Genomic DNA, 13597 nt, shown 5'->3' on the forward strand with positions numbered 1-13597 from the left:
GTGGCAATTAAGTTAATATGTTTTATTCAGGCCTTCATCTTGACATGGTGCTTTCCAGAATTTGGACCACATAAACATTACATGTCTGAAGGGTCTCTGAATCTGCCCACCTGCCTCTCATACCACTGCTTCATCCCTTCCTTAGTCTTTCTAGGAATCTTTCAATCCTGCTGATGATCGCAGCATACCCCTTATATTCAGGAGCCAATCGCTTTTCTTTCTGAACTGATACTTCCTTAAACATGAATTGCTCACTTTCTTAATGCCCCTTGTCTCCTCCCAATCCTGGTCTTCTTTCTTCACCTGTTCCCCGATGATGAGATATGTCCCTTCTGTCTTATTGTGGTGTATATGGAATTCATTTCTCCAGTCTTACATGATCCCCAGCCGTTTTGCACTCTTCTTCATTGATTGCATTCCTGTGGGGGAGGGGTCCAAGAAATTGGGAGATGTCAAGTCTGACTGCTGCTGAAAGGATAGTTTTAATTGGCATACACCTGACCACTCTGCAATGCTGATCATTCCTTTTCTTGGAATGGACCCTAGTATGTTGGTGCAACACATAGTTAAGGCCTGTACTCTGCTGTGCCTTCTGGGCTTGATGGTGTCACAACCTTTATGGTGCCTTTTACACACCTGAGGATGTGGATTTTGCAGTGAATTGTTGGGTATTGGAGTGCATATCCACCATGCTTTCATAGACTTTTTCTTCGTGTCCAGATACCTGTTGCCATGCCCTGCAGAAATGGATCATCCCTTTTCACCTGCTACAAAGGCCGCTGTAGAGAATGACCAAAGCATAACTGATTCTGTTGATGCCAAAAACAAGGTCTCACTTGTCACTCAACCCAAGTCCAGTAGGGAAGAGACCCCCTTTTTGCTAAAAGAGAAGTGTTGGTATGTGAAGAAGTAGAAGGCTACTGTAGCCTGGGTCGAGCCCCCGATTCCTGTGGGTGGACATTCCACTGAATAATCCCCCCCCCCCCAAAAAAAAAAGTATCTCTCTTCTGCTTTCTTCCTGTCCACCTGCAAAGAATTAAGCCAGACATCATGATTGGTTTTATTTAGCCCAAGGCTCTGCAATGGCCAGTCTCTTCTTTTCCTGCCTCCTTCCTCAGCCTCCTGCAAAAATGAAAAAGGAATCTTCCTGAGATGAGGAAGGTAAACCAGTAGACCAGTCCATGAAGATTCAGATTAGTCTTCTCAAGTTCCCTCCCCTATTAGTGTTTAATCTGATGCAGAAAATAATCTTCCATCAGATTATTTTGAGGAAATTTCATCCAGCGAAACACTCTCCAAACTTAAGGAATTCTTTAAGTGGGAGAGTAGAAAGGCTTCAATACCTAGAAGAAGTATTATTATGAGCTACTTCTCATGGAAGCCCTCAAACCTGTGGCCTTTTCCCCTAGTACCGGGGGCTCTGCAGAATGCCTTTGTAGTTGCCTCTCGCACTGCTGATTCCTGATTCTTTGGGTCAAGATATCTGATAGGTTGTTGTATAGGATTCAGGATAGTCACTTGTATTTCTATAAGAATCCAATGATAGACCTGCAGTAGTCACCCCAACTCAATGTCTAATAATGAGGAGGTTCCTGCTGTAATAGGTTTAGTAAGAAGGTTTTCACTTGGCCACCCTTTCCTGTAGGACCTTAAGTTCCTAATGGCCATTCTTGAACATGTGGGATAGAAAATGGGAGAAATACCTGACTCTAATCTTGGGTTCAGTCTCTCAGAGCTGCTCCAGACTTACCAGCCAGTTAGTTAAGCATACCGGGACTGATGACAGTTGATCAGTTATCAGGAGGCACACCTGGTTAAGGCTGCAGCCTCTACCTGGAGGCCAGTTGATCCCAGCACTCTGCATAACTAGTTGTTGTTTGGAGGCCGTCATGGGTGAGGTCATTATAAAATGGATGAATGGTGTAAGCTAGTGCAAGCAGTAAAGCAGCTCTTTCTCTCTAATAAAAAAGTAAGAAGAAACAGTGCAAGAAAAGGTGGAAAGGGACAGTAAGGGAGAGCCATGAGGAACCAAAGGGCTTTCCAAAAAAAAAAAAAAGATAACTTTTAACTCTGTTGCCCCCCCCCCCCACACACACACACACACACACACACACACACACACACACACACACACACACACACACACACACACACACACACACACACACACAACCATATCCCAAAGAATAGCAGAAAAACTTTGGATAGACATCACTACAGATGCCTGTGTGCTAATGATTATAAAGTAATGTTACAAGCTTCATTGGGCCTCTCCACTGCATCCCGCTGGCATCCTTCAAATTCCAAGGGGCCATGTGTGCCTTATTCCACTTGCTGTATGAGACATGGTACACCAAGGCGGGGGGGGGTCATAGAGGAGGTGCAACCTCTGTTAGCTAGGAAGGAGATTTTTTTTCCAAGTCTTTTTGTAGCTCTCAAAAAGGAGGGCACCTGGAGGCCTATCTTAGACCTTTTAAGGCTCCACACATTTCAGAAAATCCCTGAGTTCGAAGTGTATACTCTGCAGGCTGTATTAGCCCTCCTGCACCCAGAGGTGTATATAGTCGCCCTGCATCAGTATGTCAGATTCTCAGCTGGGGATCATCACTATCAGCTTATTTCCTTGCCTTCTGCAAGTTAAAAGGTATCCGCATCTACCCCATAACCAAGTGATTATTTGATCCAGTGGAAGGACATTTAGCAAGTGCTGCCCTGCCTGGATTTCACTAAATGACTTTTTTCCAAGGCCTGAAGATTTCCATGAACCTAAAAAGTAATCTCTAATGCTCTTGCAGAGGGTAGTATTCCTGGGGGTCCCTTTTGGATCTCTCAAATTAATCTGCATTCCACCCATTAGAGAAAATGGGGAATTGCAAAGCATACTTACGCGCAAGAACAGTCACCTAAGTGCCCTGGAATTCATGGCTTCCACATATATTAACAGTTCCCCTGGCCAAGCCAAACATGTTGAAAATGCACTGGTACTTAACAGCTGTGTGGACCCAGCATTTTTGCTCTTTGGACCAACAAATCTCACCATTCCCCCTTCATGCTGTGTAAAATGTAGTGGTTGATAACTTAGAGCAGATGAAATGTGGGAATGCCCTTTACTCAAGACTCCCTCAACCAGTACATTTTATTGGATGCCTCAGACTTTGCACGCTGTCTCTCATTCTGGGACTGAAGGCAATGAGTCCACTTTAAAAAGTGGTTCTTCAAAGTAGTGAAGGACCATGCCACAGTTATGTGATACATCAGCAAAAAAGGGCGGGGAGAAATCTTATTGACTGTGCTGGTTAGCCACGATAGCTTGGGAAGTGTCACTCAAGCTTTACATGACTCTGAAAGCAGTGTACATCCCTCAGAACAAAATTCTGTGGCAGACAAGTTAAGGAGACCCTCCCCACACGAGTGGATGTTGTACTAGGAGGTCTTCCTACAACTAATTAACTGGTGGGGTGCCTCCAAGGAAAACGATCAGCTGAAACTTTTTTCCTTCAGGAACGAATACAAAAAAGCCTTTGTGATGGATGCTGTTTCCATGACGTGGGCAGAATGCTTCCTGTGCATCTTCCCCCACTCTTACCTTCATCCCAAGAATTCTCCAGAAAGTGCAAAGGCTAAAGTCAAACATTTTTCTCCTGGCCCCCTTTTGCCAAGATAACCTTGCTTTTATGTACTAATGGAGATAACAGAGGGGTACCACTGAGTATTCCCTAACGTGGTGGACCTAGTGTCTCAGGAGAAGGGCTCTGTCATCTAGCCCAGATTGCAGATCTTGAGACTGACTTAAGTATAGTACACTGAAGACATTCTGAACAATTTTAAAGAATCTAGCCGCCATACTACAAGGAATGTTTGAGTAGGAAATGTTCTCCTCTTGGTATCAGAAAAGGGGTCACGACCCTAGGAAAACAGGGCACCCTGATCCAGTAATACTGGAGTGACTTGCTTAAGGCTGGACTTACACCTCTGTGGTGTAACTCTCATCAATTTTAGTGCATCAGCCTTGAGATCTACCTTATCTAATATTCCCCAGATAATACAGTGTATCAAGGGAATCATGCACATTCAGCCATCAAGGAAAAGAGTGGCTCGTGGCTCCACCCAGGATTTTAACTGTTATTCTGAGCTCACTGTTAACCCTCTTTTTGTCTTGTGCATTTCCCAAAACCGAGGTTTCCCTATAGGGTATAGTGCATGTCTTACAAAAGGAAGAGGAATGCATGTATTATAACAGGAACTTAATGTAGAGTAATGCTGGAACTGAAATGGGCATTAATACAGGTGATTAAGGGGCTTTCTGGGGTCACATCTTGAGTAGGCAGAGGTTGACTGAATTTAAACCCACGACCTGAGCTTTAGAGCTCAGTATACTTAAACATTGTAATGCAGCTACGGTAAAAAAGATGTCTTTTATGGGATGTTAAACTGAGATGGCGAGTTGGCAACTTGGTGTTCGGTAAAGATCAGGCAGCCACTTTTTCATATTAAATAATGACATTCTTGTCTTTTGTTTGATAGGTACTGCAGGAGCGAGATGTGCTGAAGGCTGATCATAAACCTGCTGTCCTTGTCAAAATTGCACCAGACCTCACTTTGCAAGACAAAGAGGACATAGCTAATGTTGCACTGGAGGTAAGGTTGCTGTCACCTCACAGGACTTCCACGCGATATCTCACATTTTTACCCTGTATTCTGACCAGATGCGGTAACTGTAGCATTGCATTTGCCCTGTATTCTGTCCAGATGCAGTACTGTAGCAGAACTGTTTGCCATATATTTCGACCACATACAGCAGTGAGCCTCACTGAGCAGAGCATCTGGTGGGGGGAAGACATGCTGGGTTTATTCATCTGTTTTTCTTGCCTCTGAGTAGTTGTATTGTTGGATCTGAGCAGTAAACCACTGATCATTTTCAAGCAGACATAATGCATTTAGTTTATTTTCAGCTCTTCTGAATTGAGGCTGTTTATCCATTCATTTCCTTCACAGTATTTCAGGTTTCCATAATGAGGCTGTTTAAGCATTCACTCATGTGTAAATGTTGTGTTAAACGGTTATAATTTACCTAGTACTATTATTTTGTGTTGTGGAGTTTCAAAAAGATGGTCTGAAATGTGATTGCTGTGCTTGAGTACTGTAGAAATGTTATAGCGAGATGGTTCATACTGGGAGCCAGACAGGTGGACGAATACCTTTCAGTGTGCGCCAGTACTGAGAAATAATGCTATTGAAGGCCATTTTCAGTGGTACTGCATTTTGTAATTTCCCCAGTGGTGTGCAGCAGTGTTATTGGTATGTGCATGTTTGTATAGGTTTGTGTGGTGCAGGGGTACAGGGGGTGTACCCCCTGTAAAACAAATACATATGTACTTTAAGATTTGCTGAAACTGGCTTAAAATAATTAAGATGTGTGCTGTTGTCTCTTGCAGAAATTTCTTTTTGGCAACTTGGCTGAAATCCATTCACAGTTCTCTATTTTCTTTTATACTGGTGTTTTATTTTAGAATTGGATATGCTGTGGTCATAGTTTACACTTCTAAATCAGGTTATTTTGGATTTTTTTGACTCAAGTATGCCTCATATACCCTTGCTTGGCTGGATGGTGGTCTTGTTAGCTGTGTGGGACTTGTACTGAAAAGAAGAAAGTTTAGCTATCCAGTGTGTGCTGTATTTTGAATTTTAATTGTTACAATTTTATATAATGTACAGTGTTGTCTTTTCCATTCACCTCAACCTGTGGACCGGCATCTTAAGACTCTTCAGCTCTGAAACTCCACCTTCTGTCCAGTAATGCTCTGAAACGCCACCTTGTGTCCAGTAATGCTCTGAAACGCCACCTTTTGTCCAGTAATGCAGTGCCCTCATTGATTCTCTTCAGGTTTGGTAGTAATATTACTGCCTTCAGACGTCATTTCTGAAGCTCCCTTATGGCCAAGTACCTTGAAATTTACTAGATTCCAACTAGTCATATGGTCTGTCCCATCTTTGAGTAAAAATTCTCACTGTTCGTGGATGTTTCAGTTTTTATTTGCAGTTTTTGCAGTCACTTTATTTCATGCTCTCTCATTAAAGTAAAAAAAAAAAGTCTGTTTTAGCTTTTTAGCTTTGCCTTTTTGTATTTGTATCTAGTGCTAGTTTACTACACAGATTCTTTCATCTGTCCTTTTGGCCCAGCGATGGAAAAGCAGGCTTCTGGCTTCAAAAAATGTGTGAGGTGTGTGCACAAGTTGCCTCCCCACAAGAATCGCACAGTAAGTGTGTGTACCGTCTAGGTCTGTCCAGACTGAGTGACAGGTGTATTTTGCTTTTGGGTCCACAGCCCTTGTATATCAAAGGGCTAAGTTAGTCCTGAGAAGACTTTTTTTGTCACCTACATCTGTCTTGTCTGCTGTCCCTTCTCCCCCTCCTGCAAAAAGCCAGGAGATGAGACATGAGTGAGAGAGAAAGGGAGGGAGGAACACAAATTTACATATCTTATTGGAAGGTCAGCTGGATGCGAAGACCCAAAGGTCCTCTTCTCCTCCTGTTCTGACTTTAGTTGTGCGATTGTCAGCCATTTGGTGCTGATCCCCCAACTGTTAAGGCTGCTGCCTTTGAGTCCTTGGGTTCACTGACTTTGAGTATTCAAAGTCCCTTCTTCTTGGCAGCTCCTGCATCAGACAGGCTTCACTGTCTTCCTGCCCCTAACTCCTGCTCCAGCATTTTTTGCCGGGGCCATCATCTGACCCAACTTGGATCGAGGCTTCTCCATTTGGTTCAGAGTCCGATCCTTCCTTTTCTAAGCCTTCCAAATCTTGTTTGACTGTTTCATCTAGGTCTGCCAGAGGTTTTAAAGGCCGTAAGTTGGAAAAGTGTATGAGGAATACCACCTTAAAGGCCCAGATGGACCTGGGGATCATCCCCTCTTCTTTGGCTCCGAGGCTAGAGGTTCCCCTGCCTTAAACTCCAGATTTGGCTGTTTCTCCCCTGGCCTGTCCTTTGGTGCTGGGGCCCATGAGTTCAACTGCACTTTTTCCTTCCCCGTTGTCAGTGCCTGCATCTTGGTTGCCCTGGACACTGGCTCCTGGGTGCCATGTTTGTTGAAATCTTGAAGTTTTCTTTCCTGACTGTGAATGAATATGAAGTTCTTGATTTGTAGTTTTGTTGCTGGAATTTTAGGTATACACTTAAGTTGTAGGCTGGATCTGTGTCCTTCAGGTTGAATATGTAAACATTCTGGGTCCAGTTTTTTATCAGACCCTGGTGTGTTGTCTAAGGTCTGGTGATTTACTACCTCTTTGTATTTTTGTATCCTAAATAAGAACTCTGTGGACCTCACTGTCCTGATAATTACTTGCCTATCCTTTGTAGGGAAAGTTACTGAGGATATACTATTCAAGCTGCATGTAAACTGTTTAATAGCTGATAAGCTCATGTGTCCATATTAATCCAGTTTTGCACTTGCCATTAGTATGGAGATCACCATCATTAAGGTGGTGCAGGATCCGGTTATGGCTGTAGATCAGCATTTTTATTCTGTACTTGTCCTGCTTGGTTTTTCTACAGCATTTGACATTGTGGGTCATTTTGTCCTGGTTAAATGTCTTCAGTTATATCAAAATCTCTTTTTGTTGCTGTCCTGGACTGGTTTACCTCCTACCTGTTGGGCCGTCCATAGAGTGCTATCAGTACTTAATGCTTGTAGTACTACTACTGCTATGTGGGGTGCTGTGGGATTCATTTTTGGGTCCCATATTTTTCAGTGTTAATGCTTATCTTGGGAGGAGAAAACAGTTATTGTGCCAAATGCACTCAGCTGTACCGCTCCTTGCATTTATACTGAATATGCAGTACAATTCATTAGCAAACGTTGCGTTTGTGGAACACTGATTTTCTAGTAACTGGTTAAAGTTTAAACCTGTAATAGAGAGACCATGGCAGTGTAAACTACTCTTGGATTCTTCTGTTTTGCCTCCATATATCATCTGTTTGGAGGCTGTATCTAAGTTACGTAATCTTTGCTTGAGCCTTGATGATTGGCAGACATTTAAGGGCCAGGTAGCAGCTGCTGTTACTGTTGAGAAACATCACACAGATCACAGACCTGATGTTAAAAATCAGTTATCATTGATCATGCTGTGGTCCCCTCTCTGACCTTGCTGTTGCAGTGGCCCCTTACCCTCACGGGCCCCCTTACCCTCACGGACCTTGCTGTCACAGGGCCCCCTTATCTACAGCTTCCTGGTACCAAGACTTCCTGGCTGTACTAGTGTTGCAGAGCTCTTTTACCTGCAGGTTTCTGACACCGCGATCTTTTGGCCTCAGCTAGTACTGAACTCAATTACACAGTTACTTGTTGGTGTACATCATTCCCACCAGATACTCCTGTGGTTAAACTTTGCTGTGATTTCCTGTTCATTTTCTCATCAGTTTGAAAATCTCACTGTTTGGTTTCTAAGCTTTGTTCATAGGAGATTACTAGGCTAATGGCTGAAGAGCCCTAGCCAGTTTTACCCTGATTTTACCCAATTTTCTATCCCTAGAGGAAAGATAACAAGAGTCAGCAAGTGAGGTTTTGACTATTTTTACAGACTGCCTCTGCCCATAAGGGACATAGGTGCCACCCCGGGAGTGAATTTGTGATTTCCCATCCATCAGTCCAGATTGCATTTAAGGGTGGTCAGGGAAGGTCTCTGCTTCACGTGAATAGGAAGCCTATTCCAGAGGAGGGGCAATCTCTGCTAACATATCTCTCTCTCCAACATGATCTATTCATATCAGAGATCAGGCTTAGATCTGGTGTAGGTAACCATTGTGCAGTTAGTTTTGCGAATATGTCACATTTCTATCAAGGCTGGGCCAGAGACTGCCTTGTGGGTCAGACACAGATTTCCATTCAGTAATTAGTAGGAAACTGAGTACAGTGATAGGGCTTTTAATTGGTTTATATATGACGTGTTAGTTATACTCTGTATTTTTTGGTGAGAAACCTCTGAGGGTGGTCCAACTGTTACAGGTGCCTGGTGAGGTGTATGCAAAAGGGTGCATTGTACTCATTGTTTTGAGGGCTGACTACAATGGTACTATGTCATCTTGGATCTGAATGCCATGTGTTTACTTATAAGCTGAGCCACATGGAAGGGTTTCCTCATTACGGTAGACACACAGTAGTCAGTTCAGATTGCTGTCTACGACTACCCAGATCTCTCACCACTGGGTCCACACTTACAGGGTGCCTTCAATGTTGTCATTTCTAGGGGTATTTGATTTCCCAAAGGCTGTTATGCACTTTTTTGCATTTAGTTTGAGGCCATGGCTGTGAAACCAGTCATTAGTCTGCGTCTGATCTTTTTGTAGGATATCAACATTGTTTGGAGAGTCCGTGATTGCCCCCAACTGCAGTCATCAGCAAACTTGGTCATCCAGGGCCGTCTACATTTGCCTTATCTGAGAAGGATATTCCAAACCAGAAGGGGCCCAGCACTGAACCCTGTGGTACTCCACTGGTGACTGGCATCTTGCTGATGTAGATTTCCCCCAATATAGCATGTTTCCTCTCTGCGAGCCATTTGGCTACTCGTCTATTGACGCAGAGGTTTATGCCCAATTATGTGAGTTCATCTATAATACCCGAGTGAGGTGTTATGTCAAATAGCTTGGCCAGGTCAAATTATGTGGTATACATGGTCTTACCCTCTTCCATGGCTTTGGTGACCTTCTCAAAGAAGTCCACCAGATTGAGCAGGAGGACCTGTCCTTGATGAAGCTGAACTGGGTTGAGTTTATAGTGTGGAGATTGTCTATGTCATCGTTAATCAGGTCCAGGATTATCCTTTCCATAGCCTTGCATATGAGGCTAGTCAGACTTATGGGTCAGTAGTTTCCTGGGTCACTTGATGGTCCCCGTTGTGCAGAGGTATGACTGTTGCTATCCTCCACTCTACTGGGACAAAGCCTGTCTGGAGACTGTGGTTAAATAAATATCTAAGTAGGTCTGCTAGGTCATGTTTCAAGCTGTTTAATAGGCACCATGTGATTCTAGCAAGGCCCATTGATGCCATGTTTCTAGCTTTAGAGAGCACAGTGATGACCTGCTCTTTTGTGATAACAGGCAAAAGAACTGTGGGAGGTATTTTATGGGGAGTGACTGAAGGTGATAAGGGGGTGAAATCTGAGCTGAATTTATTGGCCAGCAGGCTTGCTACTTTTTCTGGCTGAGTAAAGGTAGTGCCATCTACAGCCAACTTGACACACTGTTTCCCCTTAAGATTTTGGACATAACGAGTAAATGCTTTGTGGTTATTCTTTGCTTGGAAAGCTATTATAGTCTCGTATTTAGCTTTTGAAAACTTTGCTAGTTCTCTGATTTGCCTGTTGAGACTAATGAGGTAGTTTTTCTCTGTTGTGCTCCCTTCCTCTTGCTTCTAGACAGGAATTTTTTTTTTCTGTTGTGTAGTCTGTCTATGCCAGGGGTCCACCAGGGTAGCTTGTTTTTCCAGCTAGACCTGGATTTACTATGGTCAGGTACTGCTGTTTCTATGCAGCTGTTAGTGGATGCGCAGGGCATTCAATTATACTTCTGTATAGGCTTCCGTATTTTTGGGGTTTAGCGAGTTTTAAAATTACCTATGGTATTACTTAATAGGAGGTGATTTGCCTTGGAAAACATCTTTAGAGTTTTAGGGTTTGATGAAGGTACTACCATAACATTAATTTCAAAAAGAGACCAATTTGTGATCCAATCCCATCAGTGAGGGCATTACATGTTTGTTAGTACTATGTCAAGGACATTTGAGCCCCTAGTTGGTGTGCAGACCAGCTGTTTCAGAGCATTTGGATTGACAAAGTCAAGGAATTTCTGAGCCTGTAAGTTAGTGGTTGTATGTTTCCCAGTTTATGGAGGGGTAGTTAAAATCACCCATGAGTAGTGTGTTGGGCTGAATGGTAAGTGATTCCAGTAACGTCATGCATGTGGAGTGGGTTTCATAGTTAGACCTGTAGCTAGTAAATGATATAGGCTTTCCTTACTACAGTAGACACATGGTGGTTAAAGTTAAGGTCCCAATGTGATCCCAGAGCCGTTACCACTTAGGGTATTGTTGTTAATTTGATAGTGTGAAGGGGCATTGCTTTTACCAAAGGGAATGGTGATGTATTTCTTTGCATTTAGTGTGAGACTGTGATGAAGACACCAGTCGTTGGTCTGTGTAAGACCCTCCTGAAATGCACTGGCATCATTTGGGGATTTGATAATTGCACCCAGTTTGCAGTCGTCTGCAAACTTGGTCAGTCACAGCCCCTTTAATTTTGGCTTGAACTTCTGAAAAGTATATCCCAAACATTAGGGAGCCCAGCACTGACCCTTGTGGCACCCTGCTGGTTGATGTGGAGTCATCCACTTTAATAGTGTTTGACCAGTTTGTGAGCCAGTTGGCAACCCATCTTATAGCAAAGTGTTTTACATTCAGTTTGCCAAGTTTATTGGTAATGCCCGAGTGTGAGATTGTGTCAAAGGCCCTGGCCAAATCGATGTATAATGTGTGAACAGATTTTCCCTCATCAATGGCCCTGGTCACATTTTCAAAGAAATTCACCAGTTTTAACAGGCATAATCTGCCCTTGATGAAGCCAAATTGAGTTGGATCCATGGTTTGGAGGCCACCTGTGTTTTTTTATTTGAGGTCCCACAGATGAGGCTGGTCAAACGTATTGGTTTATAATTCCCCGGGTTTGTTGCTAAGCAACCTTTGTGGAGAGGAATAACAGTTGCTGTTCTCGATTCCACAGGGACATAGCCTGTAGATAGGCTGTGATTGAACAGGGTGTTTAATGCTGGTGCTAGTTCATGTTTTAGTTTGCTTAGAAGACAGCCTGGGATGCCGTCTGGTCCCCATAAAGGCTATGTATTATTGCCTTAGACAAGGTTTAATGACCTGCTCTTCGGATATGTAGGGTGGGGGTTGGGGGGGCAAGGTCTGTGATTAAGTTTGGAGGGGGTAAGGGATAGAAATGTTCGCCAAATCTGTCTGCCAGCAGTGTTACTGTCTGTGCAGGATCAGTGTGTGGGATACCATTTGTCACTAGTTCGGCACGTGCTTGGGTCCTACCTTTTAGGCTACATATGTAGCTGTAAAAGGCCTTATGATTATCCTTGGCTGTGATTGCCAAGTGTTTCTCAAAGTTACCCTTAGAGGATTTGACATCTTGTCTTGTTTGCCTGTTGAGGCTGAGGAGGGTGTTCTTCCATTGTTGCGGCCTAGCCTTAGTTTTCCTAGATAGCAACTTTTTTGCATTTGTTGTAAAGTTTATAGATGCTGGATATCCACCAGGGCTCCTTTATTTACTTATTTATTTATTTATTCCAGTTTGGTGACTGGGGAGGTCCACTGGGCTCAAGAGCCTGTTTTCAGTGGAGGCCCGGGGAGAAAATCTCCACAATACAATGTTACAACACATAATGATAATGCAAGTAAAAAATACAAATAAAGTACAAAGATAAATTTGATTTACATAAAAAAGGGTTGAATTTCCAAACAGCTGATAAAATGCAGCAAGTAGGTAGTCCTTCAAAAACTAGGAGGTTAAAGAAGAATGTCCTGGAGGATGATAGGCAATAAGCATAGGGTTGTATGTAGATATTAGTTACATTAACAATGTATGACTATGAGAGAAATTTGAAAGGTATGAAGGTTAGCCAGGAGAGAAGGAAGAGAGGAGCTTGGGAGGTAATAGAGTGAAGTGTGCAGTTACATTTTCTGTGACTATGCAGGTAGGAGTGGAGTTGTGTTTTGGCTTTGATTCTGTTTGGCGCAACCAAGTAAAACAAAGGTGCCCAGACCAGTGTGTTTGGCAATGTTTGGATTGACTCCAGTTTCGTCAAGTATGCCTCGTACACATCATGATCCATGGAGGTGATCTATAACTAGCAATGACTTGAATGAGGGTCTTACCCACGTAGTAACTCCATGGAGTTGTCCTAACTAGTCGGGAGGTGAAATTTATCTCCAGTACAGATAGAAACACCACCTCCTTTGGTTCTCTCATGTTCGTTTTGTGGTCAGGTGTGGAAGGCATTGTAGCGTTGCAAGGCCAGGGTACTCTCTGAGGCCTTGAACCAGGTTTTTCTGACTGCACAGACATCTACATCCTCCAGTTACAGGAATGCTTCCAGCATGTGCAGTTTTTGGTTTAAGCTCCTAAGAGTCATTCTTTTCATAGGGTGGTTTGACATGTGTGCTAGACACCATAGTTTTGCACTGCTGGGTTGCTTTCAGCACCCTTCAACCACATCTCTGTAACTACAAAGTTGTCAGCATCCTCCAGGGCAAGCAGAGCATCCAAGGAGTGCAGTTTCTTGTTGAGACTCCTAGCATTGAACAGTAGTACCTTTGGCTTGACATTAGAAAAAATTAAGCTGATAGGTCTTTTGGCTTTTCACTGCCTAGAAAAGCATTATGGGAGTGGCTAAAGCCTTAGGTTCATAGGTTCATAGGTTGATACTAGGCTATCTGCCCTAGGGCATTTATAAGCTTAGCCAGAGTGTGTTTGGCTTTCGCCACCCTTTTAGATTAGTTGACTGTGCCTCTGTATAGTAGGTCACAGAAGGTAGCCC

At 43.3% G+C, this 13597-nt stretch overlaps 1 protein-coding gene across 1 annotated transcript in view; it reads left to right on the forward strand.

The window, feature by feature from the left end:
• The window catches only part of DHODH (dihydroorotate dehydrogenase (quinone)), a 414606-nt gene that overhangs the window by 249297 nt on the left and 151712 nt on the right, over nt 1–13597 (forward strand). The window contains exon 6 of the mRNA XM_044081957.1: nt 4525–4638. Within this exon, the coding sequence (XP_043937892.1) occupies nt 4525–4638 (114 nt within the window). The remainder of the gene's footprint in view (nt 1–4524; nt 4639–13597) is intronic.

Source organism: Protopterus annectens, chromosome 8.part1 (genome assembly GCF_019279795.1).
Source record: "Protopterus annectens isolate FY-2018-M chromosome 8.part1, PAN1.0, whole genome shotgun sequence".
Lineage (NCBI taxonomy): Eukaryota > Metazoa > Chordata > Ceratodontiformes > Protopteridae > Protopterus > Protopterus annectens.